This window comes from Heteronotia binoei, chromosome 21, assembly GCF_032191835.1.
Source record: "Heteronotia binoei isolate CCM8104 ecotype False Entrance Well chromosome 21, APGP_CSIRO_Hbin_v1, whole genome shotgun sequence".
NCBI classification, from domain to species: Eukaryota; Metazoa; Chordata; class Lepidosauria; order Squamata; family Gekkonidae; genus Heteronotia; species Heteronotia binoei.
The window spans coordinates 198,616,420-198,641,930 of NC_083243.1; the positions used below are offsets into that span (position 1 = coordinate 198,616,420).

A 25,511-nucleotide genomic window follows, 5' to 3' on the forward strand; every position below is an offset into this window, starting at 1 on the left:
TCTTGGAACGTTTAGGATGTCCCCCAAGGTTCCTCAGCATGATCATCCAGCTACACGAAGACCAGCGAGGCCAAGTCAGACACTGCAACGACCTCTCGGAGCCCTTCCCAATAGGCACAGGTGTAAAACAAGGCTGCGTTCTCGCGCCAACTCTCTTTACGATCTTCTTTAGCATGATGCTTCAAAGAGCCGCAGGAGATCTAGATGATGACGATGGTGTCTACATCCGCTATCGCACCGATGGCAGCCTGTTCAACCTGAGGCGACTAAAGGCCCACTCCAAGACAATGGAAAAACTCATCCGAGAGCTACTGTTTGCTGATGATGCTGCACTCGTCTCCCACTCGGTATCAGCTCTGCAGCATATGACATCCTGCTTTGCAGAGGCTGCCAAGCTATTCGGCCTAGAAGTTAGTCTGAAGAAGACAGAAGTTCTCCACCAGCCTGCACCCCAGGAAGATTATCACCCTCCCTGCATCACTGTGGGTGAATCAGTTCTGAAGACAGTCCAGCAGTTCAGCTACCTGGGGTGCATCATCTCCTCAGATGCCAAGATCGACAAGGAGATTGACAACAGGCTGGCAAAGGCAAACCATGCATTTGGCCGACTGCACAAAAGAGTGTGGAGCAACAAGCATCTGAAAAAAGGCACAAAGATCAATGTTTACAAAGCGGTTGTGAAGACAACCCTCATCTACAGCTCCGAATCTTGGGTTTTATACCGTCATCACCTGCGACTCCTCGAGCGCTTTCATCAGCGCTGCCTTCGCACCATCCTCAACATCCACTGGAGTGACTTTGTGACCAACACTGAAGTCCTCAAGCGGGCGGAGGTTACCAGCATCGAGGCACTGCTGTTGAAGGTGCAGCTGCGCTGGGCAGGGCATATTTCTAGGATGGAAAACCACTGCCTTCCCAAGATTGCCCTGTATGGCGAACTCTCCACTGGCCATCGAAATAGAGGGGCACCAAAGAAGAGGTACAAGGACTCCTTGAAGAAATCCCTTGGCACCTGTCGCATCAACCATCACCAGTGGTCTGACCTAGCCTCAGATCGCAAAGCATGGAGGCACACCATCCACCAGGCTGTCTCTTCCTTTGAGAACGCACGCATAGCTGGTCTTGAGGACAAAAGGAGATTGAGGAAGAATCGCACTGCTACAGCACCAACCCTAAATCAGACTTTTCCCTGCAGCCACTGTGGCCGGACCTGCCTGTCCCGCATTGGTCTTGTCAGCCACCAGCGAGCCTGCAGCAGACGTGGACTACTGCACCCTTCTTAAATCTTCGTTCGCGAAGCCAAGCCGAGAGAGAGAGAGAGAGAGAGAGAGAGAGAGAGAGAGAACCAAGTACTGTAGATGCCATAGCGCAGCTGAACAAAGGACATGTATCCAACCACTCTGAGTGGTGGCGCTAGTGGTGGCACCAGAATTTTGGCCATACTGTGGCACACTGAGTGTTGGACAGGATGGGCCATTGCCTGATCCAACATGGCTTCTCTTGTCTTCATAACATTTTATTTTACTTGAGAGATCAAAGCAAAGATTGATATTGTTGTATTGCAAAGTAATGGAAGCTGTAAAAGGTAAGAAGGACTCCTTTAAGCGGTGGAAAACCAGTCCAAGTGAGATTAGTAAAAGGGAACACAGGCTGTGGCAAATCAAATGCAAGACTGTGATCAGGCAGGCAAAAAGGGACTATGAGGAGCATATTGCAAAAAACATAAAGACCAACAATAAAACTTTCTTCAAATATATTAGAAGTAGGAAACCAGCCAGGGAGGCAGTGGGGCCCTTGGATGACCATGGGGTAAAAGGATTACTGAAGGAGGATAGGGAAATGGCTGAAAAGCTAAATGAATTTTTTGCCTCCGTCTTCACTGTAGAAGACGAGAACTTTTTGCCCGCCCCAGAACCACTAATTTTGGAAGGGGTGTTGAAAGACCTGAGTCAGATTGAGGTGACAAATGAGGAGGTCCTACAACTGATAGACAAATTAAAAACTAATAAGTCACCGGGTCCGGATGGCATACATCCGAGAGTTCTGAAGGAACTCAAAGTTGAACTTGTGGATCTTCTAACAAAAATCTGTAATCTTTCATTGAAATCTGCCTCCATTCCTGAGGACTGGAAGGTAGCAAATGTCACCCCCATCTTTAAAAAAGGTTCCAGAGGAGATCCGGGAAACTACAGGCCAGTCAGTCTGACTTCAATACCGGGAAAGTTGGTAGAAACCATTATCAAGGACAGAATGAGTAGGCACATTGATGAACACGGGTTATTGAGGAAGACTCAGCATGGGTTCTGCAAGGGAAGATCTTGCCTCACTAACCTGTTGCATTTCTTTGAGGGGGTGAACAAACATGTGGACAAAGGAGACCCGATAGATGTTGTTTACCTTGACTTCCAGAAAGCTTTTGATAAAGTTCCTCATCAAAGGCTCCTTAGAAAGCTTGAGAATCATGGAGTAAAAGGACAGGTCCTCTTGTGGATCAAAAACTGGCTGAGTAATAGGAAGCAGAGAGTGAGTATAAATGGGCAGTCTTCGCAGTGGAGGACGGTAAGCAGTGGGGTGCCGCAGGGCTCGGTACTGGGTCCCATGCTTTTTAACTTGTTCATAAATGATTTAGAGTTCGGAGTGAGCAGTGAAGTGGCCAAGTTTGCGGATGACACTAAATTGTTCAGGGTAGTGAGAACCAGAGAGGATTGTGAGGAACTCCAAAGGGATCTGTTGAGGCTGGGTGAGTGGGCGTCAACGTGGCAGATGCGGTTCAATGTGGCCAAGTGCAAAGTAATGCACATTGGGGCTAAGAATCCCAGCTACAAATACAAGTTGATGGGGTGTGAACTGGCAGAGACTGATCAAGAGAGAGATCTTGGGGTCATGATAGATAACTCACTGAAAGTGTCAAGACAGTGTGCGTTTGCAATAAAAAAGGCCAATGCCATGCTGGGAATTATTAGGAAGGGAATTGAAAACAAATCAGCCAGTATCATAATGCCCCTGTATAAATCGATGGTGCGGTCTCATTTGGAGTACTGTGTGCAGTTCTGGTCGCCGCACCTCAAAAAGGATATTATAGCTTTAGAGAAGGTGCAGAGAAGGGCAACTAGAATGATTAAAGGGCTGGAGCACTTTCCCTATGAAGAAAGGTTGAAACGCTTGGGACTCTTTAGCTTGGAGAAACGTCGACTGCGGGGTGACATGATAGAGGTTTACAAGATAATGCATGGAATGGAGAAAGTAGAGAAAGAAGTACTTTTCTCCCTTTCTCACAATACAAGAACTCGTGGGCATTCGATGAAATTGCTGAGCAGACAGGTTAAGACGGATAAAAGGAAGTACTTCTTCACCCAAAGGGTGATTAACATGTGGAATTCACTGCCACAGGAGGTGGTGGCGGCCACAAGTATAGCCACCTTCAAGAGGGGTTTAGATAAAAATATGGAGCACAGGTCCATCAGTGGCTATTAGCCACAGTGTATGGAGCACAGGTCCATCAGTGGCTATTAGCCACAGTGTATGTGTGTATATAACATTTTTTGCCACTGTGTGACACAGAGTGTTGGACTTGATGGGCCGTTGGCCTGATCCAACATGGCTTCTCTTATGTTCTTATGTTCTTATGCTTATTCTCATTTTTTTAAAAAAAGATTAAAATTTAGATTAAAATGGAAAATTAAAAATGGGAAAAGTTTCAGTTTAGATGTTCTCCATTTTTCTTGGTTATTCACCTTAAAAAATCAAGCAATAACATTTTTCTGTTTTTTAAAATGGAGGAGGGGTGCTAGTACGAGTCTCACCCAGGGCTCCAAAAAGCCTAGCCCTGGTCCTGAGAATAACACTTCTGAAGCAGTAGTTATGTTGCAGCAAAATCACACAGCAGTCCAACAGGACCTTGAAGACTAAAAATATTTATTTAGGCATGAGGCACTGCCCTGGCTCACAAAAGCTTATACTGCAGTATCTTTTTAGTCTCAAGGTGCCTTACAGACCAACAAAGTTTTATTCAAGTTATAAGCTTTCATATGCACATACCCAGGGGTCATTTTTTAGAAAAATAGGTGGTGGAGCTCATCCAGGGATTGTTATGCAGCTGCAATACTATTCAATGTACGAGGAGGTGGAACTCTCAGAAGGAGCAGGTGGAACTCTCAGAAAGGTTCAGGAGCTGTGCTCCTGTGAGCTCCCACTGAATCTGAAGCCTGCATATACCTGAAATAAAACTTTGTTGATCTTAAAGGTGTTGCTGAACTCAGGTATCTGAAGAGAAAAGCTTATACCTTGAATAAAACTTCATTGGTCTTACAGGTGCCATTGGACTCAAACTTTGTTCTGCTGCTTCAGACCAACACAGCTACCCACCTAAAAATAAATTTTGTTAGTCTTCAAAGGATGCTGCTGGACTTGTTCTTACGCCAGAGTAGGCACAGGAAATCTCACTGACTTTTACAAGGCTACTTCAAAATTACTCCACTACAAGTGGTTTCTAAGTTACAGCCACCTTTTTAAAAGGTGAGTAACCAAGCAATAGCTTAAACCACTGTTTAACTCAGAAGCACTTGATCTCACCCAACTGAAGTGTTGTAAACCAAGTGAAGTGAGAAAATAGGGTAAACAAAATATGGTAATAGATGAAAGCAATCCTTTTAAAACTCCATTGCACCTTCATTCATTCTTGATCAGGTTTCACTTCCTGCTTCTTAAAAAGTAGGATCAGATTTCCAGGGAGAGAAGTGAAAGCCAGGTTGTATAACTTGACCCAGGTTTACTTCATTACTTTTCTGCCTGCCTTATCTTTTCAATCAGTGATCACATCCCTTCTACAGCTCAGAAACAAGTTAATGTTTGACGGATATTGTTGTCTGTAAGCCGCTTAGAAGCCTCCCCTGGGCAAGGCAGGAAAAGGCGAGTTGACTGGAGAAAGCTGAGGGGGTTTCCGTTCAAGAGAGGTTCTGTTTGAGGAAGACGAAAATTCAGAAAAGAAACAACACTTTGAAGAAAGAATCGTATTAACTTCTTGATAAAAGTGGGTGAATAAGAAGCAAACTCTCCTTTGGGTGCTGCCATTGTGATTGAGGCAGGTAGGGAATCAGGAGTGGTAGAAAAGCTGCTGTACTTGTCTGCATATGAAGCTGAAGTGTTTTTTTATAGTTCATGTGGACCTTTCTTTAAGTCTTGTTGAATGCAGTGGTTTTATTTTTGAGTAAAGTTATGTAATAGGATTAAACTGTAAGGCTGAAATCCTATGCAGTTTGGAGTAAGTGCCATAACCATTAAATAGAACCAAGGTTTTGTTTTGTTTTTTCCTGCTGGACCCTACAGGAGTGGAGCTCCACCTGGGCTGGCCAGGGCTCTGGCTGACCCAACCCACTATGTGGCAGCCACGTGGTCCCAGGCCAGGCAGTGTGGCTTAATATGTAAACGAGCTTCTGCTGGAATTTTTCTTACAAAAAAGCACTGGGTAGAACAAAGTTTGAGTTTAGTGGCACCTTAAAGACCTACAATGTTTCTTTCAAGGTATAACCTTTAGTGTGCGTGCATACTTCTTGAGATACAATGAAATGGAAGTTACCAGTTCATACATATTGTCAAGCATGCAGGTTCAATGACGAGTCAAAGTTGATACAAAGACTACCTTTATTGATAGACCGATGCTTTCTGTAGAACAGGTTTCTGAGAGTAATGCTGACAATACATCGATACAATACTTTTAAGGCTTACTTCAAAAGGATTCCAAGGGATGGGGGTGCGGGGTAGCACTCACACATAAACTATCATACATGTCTACGTTCCCATAGTGTTATCAGGACTTCGTCCTTGCTTTCCCCAGATGTCTCGTACTCCCTTACAAGAATGTATGGAAAGGTACTGATTACTTAGTTTCAGTTCTCACTACTTCTAATTTTAAGCCATAAAGCAAGATGGGGTGAAGGAAAAGAATAACAAAGCTAATCAAGTTGGATCCTCCATGACACTTCACAGACCAGGTTTAGGCAGGAATCTACAACAATCAATTATCAATGGAATTTCCCCATGCTTGACACATATAAGTAGACAGTGAGCAGTAAATTAGCATACAGCAGCTACTATTTGTTTGGCTTTAATTCTGGGTGGTGGGACCATATTGAAGGAAATAAATATGTCAAATTTGGATATTAATGAGCAGATGTATCCTTAATTGTGCAATGCTGGAGTAGGGTGGTCTATAAATTGAAAGTATAAATAATTAATAAATTAACAGAGACCCTGTTATTACTCTCCTTCCATTTCTCTCCTTCCAGAAGCTTACAAGCACCTTCTTCTTTGAAGTAGGGTGATTGGATGTGTAGTATTTCCCCTGTCCACAGAACAAAGACATATATCCCAATCTACCATTCCAAACTACATTACATTCTACTATTTGTTCAGTTAAAACAATTTTTATTGGTAACATATGATAATAAATCTATTTCTTACATCTTTAATAACTTCTTTTATCTATCCCATATATTACTTTCTACCCACCTCTCCCCCCCGTTACTTGACCGCCGCCAGTGTTATTTACTTAAAATGCTAATATTTAAAGGTACCCTTAACTATTAAAACAAAAATTTATATTCTTCTTCTTTCTAAAACTTAATCATTATCAAAAATTGTCCAATGTACTTTTATTTTCCACTCTTTTTCTACATATCTTCTAAACTTTTTCCACTCCATCTTAAAAACTTCTATATTATAGTCTCTTAATATTCTTGTTAATTTGTCCATTTCACTCCATGTCATAACTTTTATAATCCAATCCCATTTCTCTGGTATTTTTTCTTGCTTCCACAACTGCGCATATAATGTCCTAGCAGCTAAAAGCAAGTACCAAATTACAGTTCTATCTTCTTTTGGAAATTTTTCCATTTGTAATCCCAACAGAAAAGACTCTGCAACTTTCTTAAATTCATATCCCAAGATCTTAGAAATTTCTTGCTGAATCATCTGCCTATACTTTTTTGCTCGTTCACAAGTCCACCACATATGGTAGAAAGAACCTTCATGTTTTTTACATTTCCAACATCTGTCTGGCATCTTATTGTTCATCTTTGCCAATTTTTTAGGAGTCATATACCATCTATACATCATTTTAAAACAGTTCTCTTTAATACTATGACACGTCGAAAGCTTTATAGAATTCTTCCACAAGTATTCCCAAGTTAATTTTCGGCGCGCTGTGAGCGCTTCTAGGTTTTTGTGATCTGTCCATATTTCAAATGGTACCCTGGCTCCTTCCAGCCAGGACCTCCAGGTTTTTAGGGCGAATGTCACTGCGAATGCTTCTTTGTCCCAAACTGACCAATTACGTTGTTCATTGGAAAAAATTTTGGATATATAGGCGCAGGGTTTTAATCTGCCCTCTGAGTCTTTTTGCATCAATATTGCTCCGACGGCTACATCGGAAGCGTCACATTGCACCATGAAGGGTTTCAGTTCATTGGGGTGCGCTAAGATTGGCTCACTGGTGAACAGTTGTTTTAATTTTTCAAACGCTTTCTGGCACTCGGGGGACCACGTTAGTTTCGCGCTTGGTTTTTTTGCCTCGGGTCCCCGCCCCGTAGTTTTTAACAAGTCTGTTAGTGGCAACATCACTTTAGCAAATCCCTCTATGAACCCCCGGTAAAAATTTGCGAATCTGAGGAAAGATTGTAGCTGTCTACGTGTTCTCGGGGGTTCCCAGTCTAGCACTGCTTGTATTTTCACTGGGTCTATGGCTAAGCCTATTCCCGACACTCTGAACCCCAAGTAGTCTAGCTCTTTCTGATGAAATTCACACCTTGACAATTTAGCATAGAGTTTGTGCTCGAGTAGGGTGTTGAGCACTTTCCTCACCAACTTTATGTGGGAGGGTAGATCTTTTGAATAGATAATGATGTCATCCAGGTACACCACCACCCCTTTGTACAGGTACTCTCTCAGTACTTCATTAATGAAGTTCATAAACACTCTCGGGGCACCCTGTAGTCCAAACGGCATTACTAGGTACTCAAATTGTCCCAAGGGGGTGTTGAACGCCGTCTTCCATTCGTCCCCTTCCTTAATTCTGACTCGGAAGTAAGCGTCCCTCAGGTCTAATTTTGTAAAGATGCACCCCTCTGATACTGTGCTTAACAAGTTTTTGATTAGTGGGATGGGGTAAGCGTTTGACATAGATATGGCATTTATCCCACGAAAATCTGTGCAAAGTCTAAGCCCCCCATCCTTCTTCTTTCTGAATAACACTGGGGCCGCGTGCAGTGCTGTGGCTGGTTGGATGAACCCCCTGTTTAAGTTTTTGTCCAAGAATTTTCTCAGCTCCGCTTTTTCCGCCCATCCCATCGAGTACAGTTTTGCCTTGGGTAGTTCTTGCCCCGGGATGAGTTCAATAGCACAGTCTGTGCTTCTGTGTGGGGGGAGTTCATCCGCCTCCTTCTCGCTAAACACTTTACTTAAGTCTCGGTATTCTTTCGGGACGGAACGTATCTCTTCTGTGGCTAAGCATAGTCTCTCATTTTGAGGGGTAGGCGAGGGGCCCCATTCTACTGACCAGTGGTGATGGGTGCACTTTTTTCTGTCAAAGTCTATAGTTTGTTCTGCCCACTGGATGTTTGGTTGATGCCTCGCCAGCCACACTACTCCCACTACTACATCGAATGATGAGGAAGGGGCAATTACAAACACTTCCATGTTCCAGTGTTCTTTGATTCCTACCGGGAAGAATTGGGTTTCTTCTATGCATGGTTCCCCCCTCATTCCTGTCCCATCCATCTGTTCGAATTGCAACCAATGGGGTAGGGGTGTCCTGGCTAACCCTAGTGCTTCAACTAGTCTTGGGGTGATGATTTCTCTAATACACCCGGAGTCAATTAGTGCTCGGGTGTGCATAAAACGCTTGGAATTTGGATTTAACAATGTTAAAGGGACTAAGAATAGTTCTCCCAATATTCTCACCCGCAATGGTGCCGGTGTGGCGTCGACCTGCCTTTCGGCACCGCTTAAGGCAGGTCGTGCTTGTTTCCCGACGGCTCAGCTTCCTCCTCCGACTCGTTCCTTCTGGTAAAATCCTCGTCAAGCACCACCGATAGTGCAGTGTTGCCCCGACTGGGCTCCTTTGGTCTCCCCAGTGTTTTCTTTGCCTTGGGAGGGGGAGGGCTTGAGGTTTTTCAGGGCATTCCCCAACCAGGTGCCCCGGGTTGCCACATCGATAGCATCTATGGGTGGTGGACCCTTTTGCGGAGCTGCTCGGGGGTGTTGGTTTTTTGGACTCAGTCTTTGCCCCTGACCGAGCCTCACACCCCCCTCTGTTCCCCTCTCACTGTCGCTGCAGGGCCACTCTATCCATGTTGGTTTCCACTTCGCCTGCCAGTTGCACCCACCCCACCAGCATGTTTGGTCGTGCCTGGTGGAGGGCCCGATCCAGGAGAGCGGATTTGAAGCAGCTCTGGTAGGCCTTGATCTTCATCACTTCGTTCCATCCTCTCACCTGGGCGCAGTGGGTCTGGAATTCCGTCATGTACTCTCTCACCGAGCGGGTTCCTTGTTTCAGGTCTTTCAGTGCGTTGAGGGCCCGAGCCTCTCGGAGGGGATCCTCGTATTGGCACAGCATGGCTTGTAGAAAGGCATACACACTCGCCAGCTCCGGGCTTCTCGATTCGTATAAACTCACGTACCATCTTCGGGCCGCTCCCGTGAGTTTCAATCCCAAATAATCCACCCGGCTCGGTTCATCTGGGAAACTGGCCCCCCAGTAGTGCATGTAGCTGGTGGCCTGGATGGTGAAGTACTCTACTTCTGGGTCCCCGTCGAACTTGAGGTCGAGCTCACGGGGTTTTCCTGGTTCTCGAGGTGCGAGACCTCCGGGAGGGGGTGCCAGTGGCGCCAGGGCTCCTCCGCTTCCGCCCGGATTCAGAGGTTTTGGCGGCGCGGGTGGCCCCGATCCGCGGGATTGTCGGCGCTCCATCTTTCATAGCGCCTGCATGCAGTCGATCTGCCTCCCCACCTCCCGGGCGATTGCCTGGGTGTTCCTCTGGATCTCACTTCGGAGGTCCCTCGCCAGCCCTTTCATCTGGGTTTTCACCTTCCCCAAGATTTTTTCTTCTAGGCAGGCAGCTTCATCTTCTTTCCTCGGGGCCCCAGCTCCTTCGTCCTCCGAGTCGGGTAGGCACACACGGGATGCATTGACTTCCTCTCCTGGCTGGAGCCTGGTGAGGAGGGTCTCGTGTTAGGCCGGGGCAGCGTCCATCAGGGCGGTGGATGTCCTCAGCTTCCACTGCTGTGGGCTGATGAATAGGGTTTGGATGTAGGATGGGTATTCGATTCCCACAGCTCGCCTATGTCCAAGGACGTGCCATGGGGGAGTCTTCGGTTCCCCTGGAGGTTCTCCGTTATCCGGAACTTTTTCAGCCATTCGACTTCAAAGTGGCCGGTTCAGATAAACCCCTTTTTAAAGATGATTAGTCTCAAAATGTCAGGCGATGGAGACTCAAGGCTGTATTCATTTGAGACAATGTAATACTTTATTGGAAACTCATAGCTTGAAACAGAAATTGAGACTAATACCTTGGCAGGGGTGTTTCTGGGTCTTATGGAATCTACATCAAAGCAATATCTGAACAAAGACGTTATTCTCAAAACAACAGGGAGTGAAGGTGCAAACTTTCACACGAGAGCTTCTGCTTATCTCCTAGCCTCTGGAAAGATGCTGGCCAGCGGCGGTATCTATTAACAGTCACATTCCTTTGCTCCCTTTACAACCTAAACAAAGTTAGCACTTCAAACGTCCCCTTTGATATGCATGGTGACTACAATATCACAAAGGCGAGGGGTTAATATAGAAAAGTCCATTTGGTTAGTAATTTATAATTTCAGTATGATAGAGTTACAGAGCCAGACACTCCCCATATTCTTGTATTTTAGCTAACAACAAAGGTATAACTTGTATGGGGTTTTCATTTATAAACATTATATCATCTGCAAATGCTCTGTATTTGTAAGTAAATCCTTTTATTTTTAATCCTTCTATTTCTTTATCTTCTTGGATCTGCATCAGCAATATTTCAAGAGTCATTATAAACAACAATGGGGAAAGCGGACAACCTTGTCTTGTACCTTTGCTAATTATCATATCTTCTATAAGATCTGCATTTATACATAGCCTTGCACGTTGTTCAGTGTATATTGCTTTTATCATTCTTATAAAGCTTTCTCCCAGCTCCATTTTCTCCATTACTGCAAACATAAAGTCCCAGTTTAAATTGTCAAATGCTTTCTCTGCATCCACAAAGAATAATGCTACCTCCTTTTCTGGATGTCTTTCATAATATTCTACAATATTTACAACAGTTCTAATATTGTCTCTTATTTGCCTTTTGGGAAGAAACATCGCTTGATTTTCCTTTATAAAATTTATCAAATGTTGTTTAAGCCGTTCTGCCAAGATTCTTGTATATATTTTATAGTCATTGTTTAATAGCGAAATTGGTCTGTAATTTTTAACATTCGTGACATCTCTATCTTCCTTTGGTATCAACGAAATAACAGCTTCCTTCCATGTATTTGGTATTTTCCCTTTCATTCTTATCATGTTCATCAATTTCTGCAATTTTGGTATTAACTCATCTTTAAAGGTTTTAAAATATTTAGCTGTATATCCATCTGGCCCAGGTGCCTTTCCATTTTTCATTGCATTAATTGCTGCTTCAATATCTATTCTTTCAATTGGATCATTCAAAACTTTTCGCATATTTTCTGTTAAGGGTTCTATTTTTATCTTTTGTAGATACTCATCCATCTTTTCTTTATTTATTTTAACACCTTTAAACAACTTGGCATAATACGTAAAAAATTCTTTTTATTCCCTCTTGGCTAACCACCTCTCTTCCATCTACCACAATTTTATTAATAATTTTATTTTCTCTCTTTTTCTTCAGTTGCCAAGCCAAATACTTTCCAGGTTTATTTGCTCCCTCAAAAGATTTCTGCTGCAGTCTTCTCAAATTCCATTCCAATTCTTTATTTAACAAATGTCTCATTTGTGTTTGTAATATTGTAATTTCCCTTATAATTTTCTTTTTCCCTGGCCTTTTTCTCAATTCCCCTTCTTTTTTCTTTATTTCATTTTGAATGTCCAACAACTGTTTTTCTTTTGCTCTCTTATCTTTATTATTCAAAGTAATCAATATTCCTCTCATTACTGCTTTATAGGCATCCCAGACCGTCTGAAATTCTATATCCTCTTTGTCATTCATTTGAAAGAAAGCTTTAGTTTCATTTTCTAGGTTTTCTAGGTTTCACTATTTCTTTATTTTGTAGTAAATCTTCATTCAATCTCCATCTTCTCAACTTCTTAGACAATTTTGTAATCCGCATTATTGGGTTATGGTCAGCCCCAATTTGGTGTAAACTCTCTACTCTCCTTGTTATAAGACCTAAATCTTTACTGCCCCACAACATGTCAATTCTGGAAAAAGTTTTATGTCCTGCTGAAAAAAAAAAAGTATAGTTTTGCACTACAGGGTTAAATTTTCTCCATATGTCCTCCAAATTTTTTTGTTTGACCAATTCAAAAAAAGACTTTGGCAATTTTCCTTCTTATTATTTTTTTTCCCAGACCTATCCAGTGAATTCTTAATTGTTCCATTAAAGTCTCCCATTATCAAAACTTGGTCATAAGTCAGTTCATCAAATTGTTGTATAATGTCTTTTTAAAAAAGCATCCTTTGCACCATTAGGCGCATACGGTACCAATAACAATTTTTTTTTGCATTTAATATTATTTCTACTGCAACAAATCTTCCATCTTTATCTTTAAACACTAATTTTGGCTCCAATTCTTGTTTAATATAAAAAACCACTCCCCTTTTCTTCTGTTCAGCCAATGAAAAAATTTTTAACCCCAATTGTTTATTCCATAAAAACTTGTAATCCTTTTGTTTAATATGCACTTCTTGTAAACAAACTATATTACAATTTCGCTTTTTAATCCAATGAAACGTTGCCCTTCTTTTTTGTGGTGTATTTAGTCCATTTACATTCCAAGACAATAATTTGTAATCCATCATGGTGCAAATTCTTTATGTTCTTCATAAAATCTACGAAGTTCCTGTGCATTTGTAATTGTGATTCTTTTCCCCTGAAGTTCAAAGTTTAAACCTTCAGGTATTATCCATCCATACCTCATTTCATTGTCCCGTAATTTTTCTGTCAGTTTTTTATATGTTCTTCTATCATTTATCACTTGCCTTGGCAACTCCTTCATAATTCTTACTCTGCTGCCTCCCACTATCAATGTCTTTTCAAAGTTTTTGTTCATGATCTTTCCCACCATTTCTTTTGTCATATATCTTATGACAACATCTCTTGGTAAATTATTGTTCTTGGCATAGAGTGAGTTCACTCTATACATATAATCATACATATTTTTAGTCTCCTCAGAATCTTCCTCCAAAAATTCTGCAATTATCTTTATTATATATTCTTTCAGGTCATCATCTTCCTTTTCAGGTACTCCTCTCAGACGTATCTGAGTCTTCAGCAGTTTGCAGTCATGGATTGTCACTTTTTCTTGTATTTTCAACAAGGTGGAGTCATGTACTTTCATTCTCCCTTCTACCTCCTGCATGTTTTTAGATGTTTCCTCTGTCTCATTTCTGAGATCTTCCATATCTTTTTCAATCTCTTCTATAATTTCTTTTTTTGATGCAGTTATCATCTCTCTCATGCCTTTCATCATTCTGGCCTCCATTGCCTCTAATTGATCCTGCATTTTCTCCAATGAAGTAGCCCTTGTACGGGTTTGCTTGTGTTCTGACTTTTAAAAACACTGAAAATTTTGATCTCACCAATTTGAAATTTGACTATCAAGTTCAAAAGATTAGAGCTTGCTTTTTACAACAAGTCTAATTTCGCCATCCTCAGAGCTTCCCAGACCAAGATATTAATTTTTAAATTTTTTAAATCCTTCAAAATGGTGGTTGTGACTTTTTGCTTCTCTCTATTTTTTTTTCTTTTAAAGGCTTCTAAAGTCCATTATAAACAATATGTCCAATAGTATTTATCCTCTTATCATCTCAATTATTTCCAACAATTTTTAATGTCCCGAACACTTTAAAAATATTATTTTAATTTTAACCTTCTTCTTCTCAATGGTATTATAATCCTAGAGTAGGCTTTTTGTCAGCTACTTGCTGCTTTGCTTGCCACCAAATCTCATTTTCACTGGTAAAGAGATCTCACGATACTTGACGTACTTCCTGTGTTGATTGTATATGCTGCAGGTATGTGACAATGGTGCTCTTTTTTCAAAACTGCAAGTAGACCAAACAATAAATTCCTTTCCACTTTTTAGCTCTGTCCTTTAAATTTACAAAGTCCAAATTTCACCTCTTCCTCCCTTCTTCTTCCAACCTTTCTAGATTTCCATTTCTCACCTTCTGAATTTATTCTGTTTAACTGTAAATAGTCCCAGAATGAAAGATAGTAATCTGTACCTTTTCTGCCAATTATCCAAATCCACACCAGTCTTCTGTAGCTTTAGATGTTTAGCAATGTCCAAGAAGGTTAAGATTCTGTCGAGCTTATGTCAAATAAATGACTCTGAGAACTTCTACAGATGATGAAAATGCAACTCTTCTCCTGAGAACCCTCAAAGCCTCAAAGGAGCCCCCCCCCCCCCGGGACTCCCTTTTAGCCAAGTTAAATCTCCTCAAAGTTTTCTGTGCTATCTTGGACTAATCTCTAACTGAGAAAAGTAGGCAGTAGACATTAATTTGCCTTCCACTACCCCGAACAGAAGTTTCAGCCTGCTTTCGTTATGAGAAGCAGCTCAGCTTGGCATTTTCCGCCCCTGGAAGTCACATTCTACTATTTGTTAATTACATTAAAATCTACTATTTTAATTTACTATTTCAAATAAATAAAATAAAGAGAATGTATTCTGTGGGATTGGTGAGAATACAAATGTAAGGCTGTAATGTAATTTGTACATGGAAAGCTAATACCTTCAATATAACTTTGTTGATCTTAACGGTGCTGCTGCACTCAAACTTTGTTCTGCTGCTTTAGACCAAAATGACTACTCATCTGAATCAACCATGAGATAGTTTACTTGTGAGTTAATGTGCAGAGGATCATAGGAAAAAGCTGTAAGGATTTCAGATAGCTTCCAATAACATAGCCATTTTGAACTATAGGAAAGGGGGAAGAAATCAAAAGTAGAAATCTGTGGTACCTTAAAGCCCAACACATTTTATTTTAGTATAAATTATTGTGGGTTTTAATCCATTTTGTCAAACATGTTTCTACAGACCTCTTCTTTTGTTTTTAAGGATATCTGGATGATGATATGTGTTCTGATATTTTTCTCTCATTTCCCCTGTTCTGTTTGTAATTAGATCTTTTCATGGCAGCACAAAATGACCCACTGGATTGTTGGGATATCATTGATGACAGCCATATTCCGGAGTTTGAAATGGCCCAGTGGATCAAGATCACCCTTGCACTGCTCTACATCATCATCTTTGTGGGAGGCATCTTGGGCAACAGCATCACCATCCACACTACCAGAGTGCTGCAGAAGAAAGGTTATCTGCAGAAAGAAGTTACAGACCACATGGTCAGTCTGGCCTGCTCAGACCTGTTGGTCATCTTGCTGGGAATGCCTGTGGAGTTCTTCAGCATGATTTGGAGACCATTTTCTTCTTCTAAAGGTGATCTAGCTTGTAAGCTGTACTGCTTCATTTTTGAGGCCTGCAGCTATGCTACAGTGCTGCATGTGGCCACTCTAAGCTTTGAAAGATACATTGCCATTTGCCACCCTTTCAAGTTCAAAGCTACATCTGGACCCTGTAAAGTGAAGATCCTTATTGCATTTGTCTGGATTGCATCAGTCTTGGTGGCCCTTCCTCTCCTCTTTTCCATGGGCACTGAATACCCCTTAGAAGCCATCCAGGGCCATAGTGGGCTGGTTGCCTGCAGTTATCCCCAAGGGAGGCATCACATGCCTGACTTAAAGTTAAATGTGACTATTTGCACCAATTTATCCTCCAAATGGAAAGTCTTCCAGACTGGTATCTTCACTGCCTTGATTGTGTATGTTGTGGTGTTGGCATCTGTAGCTTTTATGTACCAGAAAATGATGAAAGCCCTGATGCTCCCCAAACAAAGAACCTTAGCAGTAAAAGCGGAGAGAGATAGCCAACACCAATACCTAAGGAAAACTGAAAATCCAGAAAGCAGAAGTTCCAGGAAACAGACTATCCTCTTTCTAGGTAAAATCACATCAGGTTGATGTGGGGTTTTGTGGTAGAAATGGCAAAGGCAAAACAAAAGGGAAATGGCATGGCTAGGACTGATTCAGGTGGGAATGCTGAAAAATGCAGTGGGGTTTGTATTCCTTTAGTGTTTCATTATTCCTTTTTAGTGATGGAAATAATTTCTGCTCACCAGATGGGAAGTAGAATGCATAAATTGTAAGTAACCTGTGTGCTGGTGATATTAAAGTAAGCATTTGTGCCTTCAGAATGTGCATTTGAGAGGAATGGTTTTCATTTCAGCAGCATTTCCCTTTTCTTTATGCACAGAGCCAAATGGTTGGCCTTTCTTGCTGGTTCATGCAGCCCCCTCCCATTTTCCTATCAACACTTTAAAGACTATTTTTTTAAGCCTGAAAATTGTCAGGAGTTCTTTGACTGTTGTTTCCTTGTGTCAAAATTCCTGGATTTTACTTATTTCTGAGTAAATGCAGCAGTGATTAGGGTGCTGGTTAAAAACCTCATCAGTTAAGAATCCTTTTTCATCAGGGTATTAACAGTACCATCCAAAACAGAGTTACTAATTTAAGACTGCTGACTGCAATGGATTTAGAATGATGCAGCTCTGGTTAGGATGACAGTTCAAAACCAAACAGTACTCTGAGTCAGGTCTGTACTTTCAGAAAACCATTTATATGAATCCAGATTTGCCATCTCAGAAGCCGGAGATGGCCATGATCCACACCAATGCTTTGGAGTGTGTGGCTGACACTGAGTTTCTAATGAATTTTGTGACCCGTTCATGCACAGGGGGAGCTGCCCTGAAACAGCCATGCAACCTTTCTGTGAGCCAACACAATTAGGCTAGCAACTGCATTTGTTTTCAGACAGATTAGTGTTACCTGTTCATATGCCTGGCAATGACACTGCACATTCCCAAGGCACTTGTGTGTGAGGCATAACTAAATTTGTAGTCTTTAGCTGCAATTCTCTTATTACTGAGAAAATTCATTGGATACAAAGGAACTTACTTCTGAGTATGCACGTTTAGGATTGCATTGTTCGTCGTTTTAACCATAAAAAGAGGCCCAGTGCCAAAAGAAACCTGGTCTTTCAGCTTAAACTTGGTCCAGACTTCTTTCAAATACACTGTGCTGGTAAGTTGGTTAGAAGACAAGGCAGTCTTCAGGAAAGAATAATCCTTCTTCTGAAATAAAGCAAGTGCAATTTATCACATTCTATAGTTTATTATTGACAAGGAGTAAGACCTGTTGTGAAGAAAAATGCCTCTAGAAGGAGGCTCTGGGCAGGTGCCCCTCTACCCTTGCTGTCTTCCCACCCACCCAAGTGAAGGCAATCACTCCCCCCACCACACACACATCAAGAGAAGCTGTTCTCTGCCATGCGGAGAGTAGTTGTAATTCTGAGTGATCTGCAGCCCCTACCTGGAGACGGACAACAGTGGTTCCCCAGGAGGAAATTGCATTGTGTGTGTCTGAGGTCCTATCCCTCCTCAAACCCGCCTCACCCCTTAAATCTCCAGGAATTTCCTAACCTGGAGTTGACAACCCTATCTCCTTCCCTTAATTTGCCCCACTGACATCAGCTTTCCATCTTACATCATTCTCCTCTCTCCCCTTTGATCTGAACAACAACCCTGTGAGGCAGGTTAGACTGTGACTGTTCTGAAATCACTCAGTGAGCTTCCACAGCAAGAACCTGTGTCTAGAAGACCCCACTCTGAAGCCCTAACTTCTATGTCCTCCTCAAACTCCACCACAGAATTTCCAGGAATTTCCCACCAACCTGGAAAGGTATCACTCAAGGTCTCTGGGTGAGTGCCCTCCCACATTTGCTGTCTTCCAACCCACCCAAGTGAAGGCATTCATCCCCCCCCTCGGGGAACTGATCTCTGCCATCTGGAAAGCAGTTGTAATTCTGAGTGATCTCCAGCTCTCACCTGGAGATTGGCAGCATTGGTTCCCCAGGAGGAAATCCATTATTCCAGTCTGAGGTCCCACCCCTCCTCAAACCCCACCCTCTCTAGGCTCCTTAGATCTCCAGGAATTTCCTAACCTGAAGCTGGCAACCCTGCAGCCTCTACATAGGAAAATTATGGTCTTTCTTCACAGTGAGAGGGGGGCCAAAGCAGCTTACATCATTCTCCTCATTCTTCTTCCCCCCCCCCTTTGATCTGAACAACAACCCTGTGATGCTTCCTTATCTCCTTCTCAGGCAACCATTCTGGAGCAAGGGTGAGTGCCTCTGGGTAAGTGCTCCCCCACCCTTGCTGTCTTCCCACCTATCCAAGTGAATGCATTCAGTCTCCCACCCACCTCAAGGGGAGCTGATGCTTGTCATCTGGAGAGCAGTTGTAATTCTGAATGATCTCCAGCACTCACTTGGAGATTGGAAACAGTGGTTCCCTGGGAGGAAATTATTAGTAGCATCAAGGCATTCAGAGGGTGCTGCCAGGCCTAGGGTAGCCAACCTCCAGATGGAGCCTGAAGATCTCTTGGGATCACACTGAACTATGAACAACACATCTCTCTCCCCATCCTGGAGAAAATCACTGATTTGAAGGGTGGACTGTATGCTGTTCTGTTCACCTGAGGCCTCCCTCTTTGCTGACTGACAGCCTGTGTTGCCTAGCAACAGCCTCTGGCTAGCACTTTCCAGATGGCAGGAAACACTCCCAGCAGGGTCAGGCTTTTCTGCCTGTTTCTGCACCCTTTGGAAGTTGAGTGTGCTGAGAGGCCTTTCCTGAGGCTGCAGTAGCTCTGCAGACTTTTCTGAGGGTGGTTGACAGAGAGGACACAGAGAAGAGTTGAAGATGTGGCTGTCTCTGAGGAAAGACTGCTTTTGGCAGTTTATTCAACATTCCTGGGCCTGAGTAGATGGGGCAGGGAAGTCAGCCAATGAGAGTCCAGAGACACTGACAGGCTTGTGATGGGCCAATTGTTTGTTCCAGAAATATTAGCCAATGGCCATCCTCAGTTTGGCCCTGGTGATAAGAGAATTATTACTACAAAAAAATAAGAAAGGATCACTAAATGAGGATCTCATGTATCTCAGAAACACTTTTGTCAGGGCTTTTTTTGTAGAAAAAGCCCAACAGGAGTTCATTTGCATATTATGCCACACCCCCTGATGTCAAGCCAGCCGGAACTACATTTCTGCTAGGAAAAAAAAAAAAGCCCTGGATACTATACCTAGAGATAACATATGGACAAAATTGGAAAAACTCTCTAAGAATGAATGTCTTATTTCCATCTAATAGCTTGTTAGAAGTACTGTCAGGTCCTGTTTCGCTAGATAAAGATGCTAAGCCAGGATGCATTTTGGCCTTCTGTTATTTAATTTATATATTCATGATATTATTATTAGGGACGATGGCTCAGTGGTAGAGCATCTGCTTGGGAAGCAGAAGGTCCCAGGTTCAATCCCTGGCATCTCCAAAAAAGGATCCAGGCAAATAGGTGTGAAGAACCTCAGCTTGAGACCCTGGAGAGCCGCTGCCAGTCTGAGAAGACAATATTGACTTTGATGGACCAAGGGTAGAAGAAGAAGAAGATATTGGATTTATATCCCGCCCTCCACTCCAAAGAGTCTCAGAGCGGCTCACAATCTCCTTTACCTTCCTCCCCCACAACAGACACCCTGTGAGGTGGGTGGGGCTGGAGAGGGCTCTCACAGCAGCTGCCCTTTCAAGGACAACCTCTGCCAGAGTTATGACTGACCCAAGGCCATGCTAGCAGGTGCAAGTGGAAGAGTGGAGAATAAAACTCGGTTCTCCCAGATAAGAGACTGCACACTTAACCACTACACCAAACTGGCTCTCCAAGGGTCTGATTCAATATAAGGCAGCTTCATATGTTCATATGTAAGAGGATTGCCATTTGCCTTATCTAATATGGATTGCTGCCTTGACGTGGCAAGAGGGCTTGCGCGGTTCAGTGAGGTTGTGGGCTATGACATGCAGGGCCACCCAAGATGGACAGGCCACAGCTGAGAACCCAGACAAAATGTGATCCACTGGAGAAGGAAATTTCAAACCACTTCAGTATTCTTGCCAAGAAAACCCCATGAACAGTAACAAAAGGCTAAAAGATATGGCGCTGGAAGATGAGTCCCTCAGGTCAGAAGGTGCCCAATATGCTACTGGGGAAGAGCGGAGGGCAAGTCCAAGTAACCACAGAAAGAGTGAAGCGGCTGGGCCAAAGCTGAAAGGATGCTCAGCTGTGGATGTGTCTGATGGTGAAAGAACAGTCTGATGCTGCAAAGAATAATACTGCATTGGAATGTGGAATGTAAGATCTACATCTATTATTGTCCCATAGAAGAAATGGTGTGGCCTTTATAGTTAACAAGAGGGTGAGGAAGGCAGTAATGAGATATAATCTCAAAATGACAGAATGATCTCGGTCCATATCCAAGGCAAACTATTCAATATCACAGTAATCCAAGTCTATGCCTCAACCACTGATGCAGAAGAGGCTGATGTGGACCTGTTCTATGAAGATCTACAACACCTTCTAGAATTAACACCAAAAATAGGGGACTGGAATGCCAAAGTAGGAAGTCAAAAGGTAACCAGAGCAACTGACAAGTTTGGCCTTGGAGAACAAAATGAAGCTGGGCAAAGGCTAATAGAGTTCTGTCAAGAGAACAAGCTGGTCATAGCGAACACCCTCTTCCAGCAACCTAAAAGGCGACTCTACACATGGACATCACCTGATGGGCAACACAGAAATCAGACTGATTATATACTCTGCAGTCAAAGATGGAGGAGCTCCTTACAGTCAGCAAAAACAAGACCTGGCGCTGACTATGGCTCAGATCATGAGCTACTCATTGCAAAATTCAGGCTTAAACTGAAGAAAACTGGGGAAGCCATTAGGCCATTCAGGTTTAACCTTGATCACATCCCTTATGAATATACAGTGGAGGTGAAGAATAGGTTTAAGGAACTAGAGTTGATAGACTGAGTGCCTGAAGAACTATGGACGGAGGTTCGTGACATTGTACAGAAGGCAGCAATCAGCACCATCCCAAAGAAAAAGAAAAGCAAGAAAGCAAAGTGGCTGTCTGATGAGGCTTTACAAATAGCTGAGGAAAGAAAGAAAGCGAAAGGCAAAGGTGAAAAGGAAAAATGCACTTAACTGAATGCAGATTTCCAGAGAACAGCAAGGAGAGATAAGGAGGCCTTCCTGAAGGAACAAATGCAAAGCAATAGAGGAAAATAATAGAATGGGAAGGACATGAGAACTTTTCAAGAAAATTGCAGAAATCAAGGGAACGTTTCGTGCAAAAATGGTCATGATAAAGGACAAAAATGGTAGGGACCAAACAGAAGCAGAAGAGATCAGGAAGAAGTGGCAAGAATCCATAGAAGAATTATACAAGAAGGATCTCCATGTCCTTGACAGCCATGACAGAGAAATCGCAGACCCTGAGCCAGACATCATGGAGTGTGACATCATGGGCCTTAGAAAGCATTACTAACAACAAAGCGAGCGGAGATGACAGTATCCCAGTTGAGCTATTCAAAGTCCTAAAAGATGATGCTGTTAAAGTGATGTACATTTTATGTCAACAAATTTGGAAAATCCAACAGTGGCCACAGGATTGGAAAAGATCAGTTTATATTCCAATCCCAAAGAAGGGTAATGCCAAAGAATGTTCAAACTATTGCACCATTGCACTCATTTCACATGCCAGTAAGATCATGTTAAAGATCCTACAAGCTAGGCTTCAGCAGTATGTAGATCGGGAACTACCAGAAGTTCAAGCTGGGTTTTGGAGAGGTCGAGGAACTAGAGATCAAATTGCCAACATTCGATGGATTATGGAGAAAACACGGGAGTATCAGAAAAATGTCTATTTCTGTTTTATTGACTATGCTAAAGCCTTTGATTGTGTGGACCACAACAAACTGTGGCAAGTCCTTAAAGAAATGGGAGTACCAGACCACCTCAGATTTCTCCTGAGAAACCTGTATATGGGTCAAGAAGCAATTGTCAGAACGGGTTATGAAACAACTGATTGGTTTAGAATAGGAAAAGGATTTCGACAAGGATGTATATTCTCAGTCTACTTATTTAATTTATATGCAGAGTACATCATGCGGAATGCTGGCCCGGATGAAGAACAAACCGAAATTAAGATTGCAGGGGAAAACATCAACAACCTCAGATATGCAGATGACACCACTCTAATGACAGAAAGTGAGGAGGACCTAAAGAACCTCTTGTTGAGTGTGAAAGAGGAGAGCACAAAAGTAGGCTTGAAACTCAACATCAAAAAACTAAGATCATGGCATCTGGCCCCATCACACCTTGGCAAATAGAAGGGGAAGACATGGAAGTAGTGACAGACTTCACATTTCTGGGATCCAAGATCACTGCAGATGGTGACTGTAGCCATGAAATTAAAAGACGTTCGTTTCTTGTGGGGGCAGCTATGACGAACCTGGGCAGTATAATGAAAAGTAGAGACATCACTCTGTCAACAAAAATCTGTATAGTCAAAACGATGGCATTCCCAGTAGTAATGTATGGCTGTGAGAGCTGGACCATAAAGAAGGCTGAGTTCAGAAGAACAGATGCTTTTGAGATGTGGTGCTGGAGAAGAATTTTGAGAGTCCCTTGGACTGCAAGAAAATCCAATCAGTCAGTCCTAAAGGAAATCAACCCAGACTGCTCCCTGGAAGGTCAGATGCTGAAGCTGAAGCTCAAATATTTTGGCCACCAAATGTGAAGGGAGCACTCATTGGAGAAGATCCTGATGCTAGTAAAGACAGAAGGCAAAAGAAGAAGGGGGCGGCAAAAGATGAGATGGCTGGACAGTGTTACTGATGTAACGAACACGAATTTGAGCAGACTTTGGAGGATGGTGGAAGACAGGAGGGCGTAGTGTGACTTTGTCCATGGGTCACAAAGAGTTGGACTCGACTGTGCGACTGAACAACAACAACAATATTGGTGAAGCTGCCAGTTCTCCTGTATAAGGATAACACTGTCTTGATGTTTAGATCCATAGTGGGCCTATGTAAATTTTGCTGTCTTTGTGCTAAATACTGCTGTAGGGAAGATTTTGTAATTAAGGTAGCAGAGTCTAAAGCTGTCATTTTTAGTAGAAAACAAAGTAAGGACTTATAAATGGACAGTGACTGGTTTGCCTCTGCAGTAGGTCACTCAGTGTAAATACTTGGGTGTACTGTTTAGTGCTGATCTTTTGTGGAGAATTCATGTGACATCAGCATTAAGAGCTGCGGACATTATGGGAATGCAATCACGAAATTCTTTTATACTTCAGGGGGACAATAAGTGCCTACAGCACTCAGAGTATTTAACTTTAAGGTAGTTGGTCATTTGTTATATATGGCTGGTGTATGGATAGTAGCTATTACTGGGGATATTGATTGACGACTAATTAGGTTTCTTTGTAGTATATTGGGGGGCCCCAAATGTGTGACCAGTGTTGTTCTACAAGCTGAAGTGGGTGAAATCTCTTACAAAGCTAGGGCATGGAGGAGGGCTTTAAATGTAAAGCTAAAGATTCTGCAGTCTGATCCGGAGTTAAGTTTGCTTGGTCTTATTAAATTAGACAACCATAAGAGCAACTAGAATAAATTGGTGAATTATAAACTAATATGCTTAGGGATTTCAATAGAATTGATGGGGAGAGTAAATGCTGATGAGCTAAGACATCTGAAATTCATTTGAAACATCTGGATTATAAAAGTACATCAATAAGGTCAGAAGCATTTGCTCATCCTTCACAGTTGGCATTTCCCTATCAGTTCGTATTCCAGTGTATTTTCGTGATTTAACATATCTGAAATATAGGTATGTGTTTGTGGTTGGCACATCTTAATGCTTTACTTCTGCAGCCTTGTCAGTTAGATATGCTGGTATTCCATACTCAGAGAGAATGTGTAATTGCAACCTTAATCACATTGAATCCATTGACCACATTTATCCCCTCCATTTTTCTTTCCTTTTACTGATTGAGCTGCCCTAGTGATGTGTTTTGTTCTTTCCTGAAGAACTCTGGCTGTCCCACCCTGTTACAGTGTAATATTTTGGCTGTTTGCTCAGCCCAGGAGCTTGAGGGAAGGATTTGGGAGACCCATTTAATTTTAATAGCACTCAAGACATTTTTATATTTCAAATTAAAATTTATATAAATTAATATAGAGGGAAAAGGTCAGGTGAAATCAGGGGTTGAAATTTTTACATAAAACCAGTACATACATAGACTTTTAGTTCTTATGTTTCAGGCTGATGAGAGTTTAAGCTTTTCGCAGTTCCTTAAATCTTTATGTTGAGTGGCTTTTGTTCCAATGTTTTCCCCAGACACTTCGGTACATTTTCTTTGAGTATTTTCTGACTCTTTAGGTTTACAGAAGGCTGGTACACTCTTTCCAGCACCCAAACCACTTTCCTTAAAACAAGTACTCATCTTGAATTTTTAACTGACTTTTAAGATCTCTAAAAGCAGTTTTTTTAAATTTTTATTTATTTATTTACTTTAGATTTATATGCCGCCCACTCCGCGAGTGGACTCGGGGTGGCTAACAGTCATAATAAAACAATGTAAATACAATTATAAAAGAATAAAACACATAGAAACAATTTAAAAAAATTGTGGTTCCAGCACAAAGGGGAGGGGTTGAGGCAGGCACCAAAGGTGAAGAGTTCCTCTATACCAACCTAGATACTAACCGCATTTACAGTTTCAATTGAAACAGCACACATGCACACCTAGTTTTCAGAAAAGTGGAATAAAATTGGCTACAGCTTTATTGGTTACAAATGTAGTATGCCTTGGCACAGCATGGGGTACCAGATCCTGTTCATCGACTGACCTGCCTGCCAGTCGATGATCTTCTGGACACCTTGAGATGACAGTTCTCTGGATCCCACAAGGGCAGATACCTCAAGGTGGTCTCCCTTGCCACCTGAGCACGAGGGTAATCTCCAGCCATGCCCCAAGACTGGGCGTACCACTTGACCTTCATGCCAAGATACCTTAAGGGGATCCCCACACTCAGGAAAATGGGCACACAGGTCTGCTTTTCTTATAATGGCTCTGACCACAAACTGATACTGCTAAGTTGTGACAAGGAAGAAATTAAATGAAACAAAATCATACACAAACCCCATCAAACTACACCTAACTAAAGGGGCCAGGAGGATGGGCTGGGTCATCCGATGGTGAAAAGATGGTGGACAGGGGTAGGGGGCACAAAAT

General features: G+C 42.4%; 1 protein-coding gene across 2 annotated transcripts in view; it reads left to right on the plus strand.

Annotated features, from left to right (window-relative positions):
* The first annotated feature begins 4,583 nt into the window (after positions 1-4,583).
* Positions 4,584-25,511, plus strand: part of GPR39 (G protein-coupled receptor 39) — a 218,302-nt gene continuing 197,374 nt past the window's right edge. The window contains exons 1-2 of one of the 2 annotated variants that reach the window (XM_060262260.1): positions 4,584-4,600; positions 15,396-16,271. In XM_060262260.1, the coding sequence (XP_060118243.1) occupies positions 15,404-16,271 (868 nt within the window). In that variant the 5' untranslated portion in view covers positions 4,584-4,600; positions 15,396-15,403. Of the gene's footprint in view, positions 4,601-4,936; positions 5,030-15,395; positions 16,272-25,511 lie in introns of those variants that run through there. The other variant, XM_060262261.1, reaches the window with a different exon arrangement.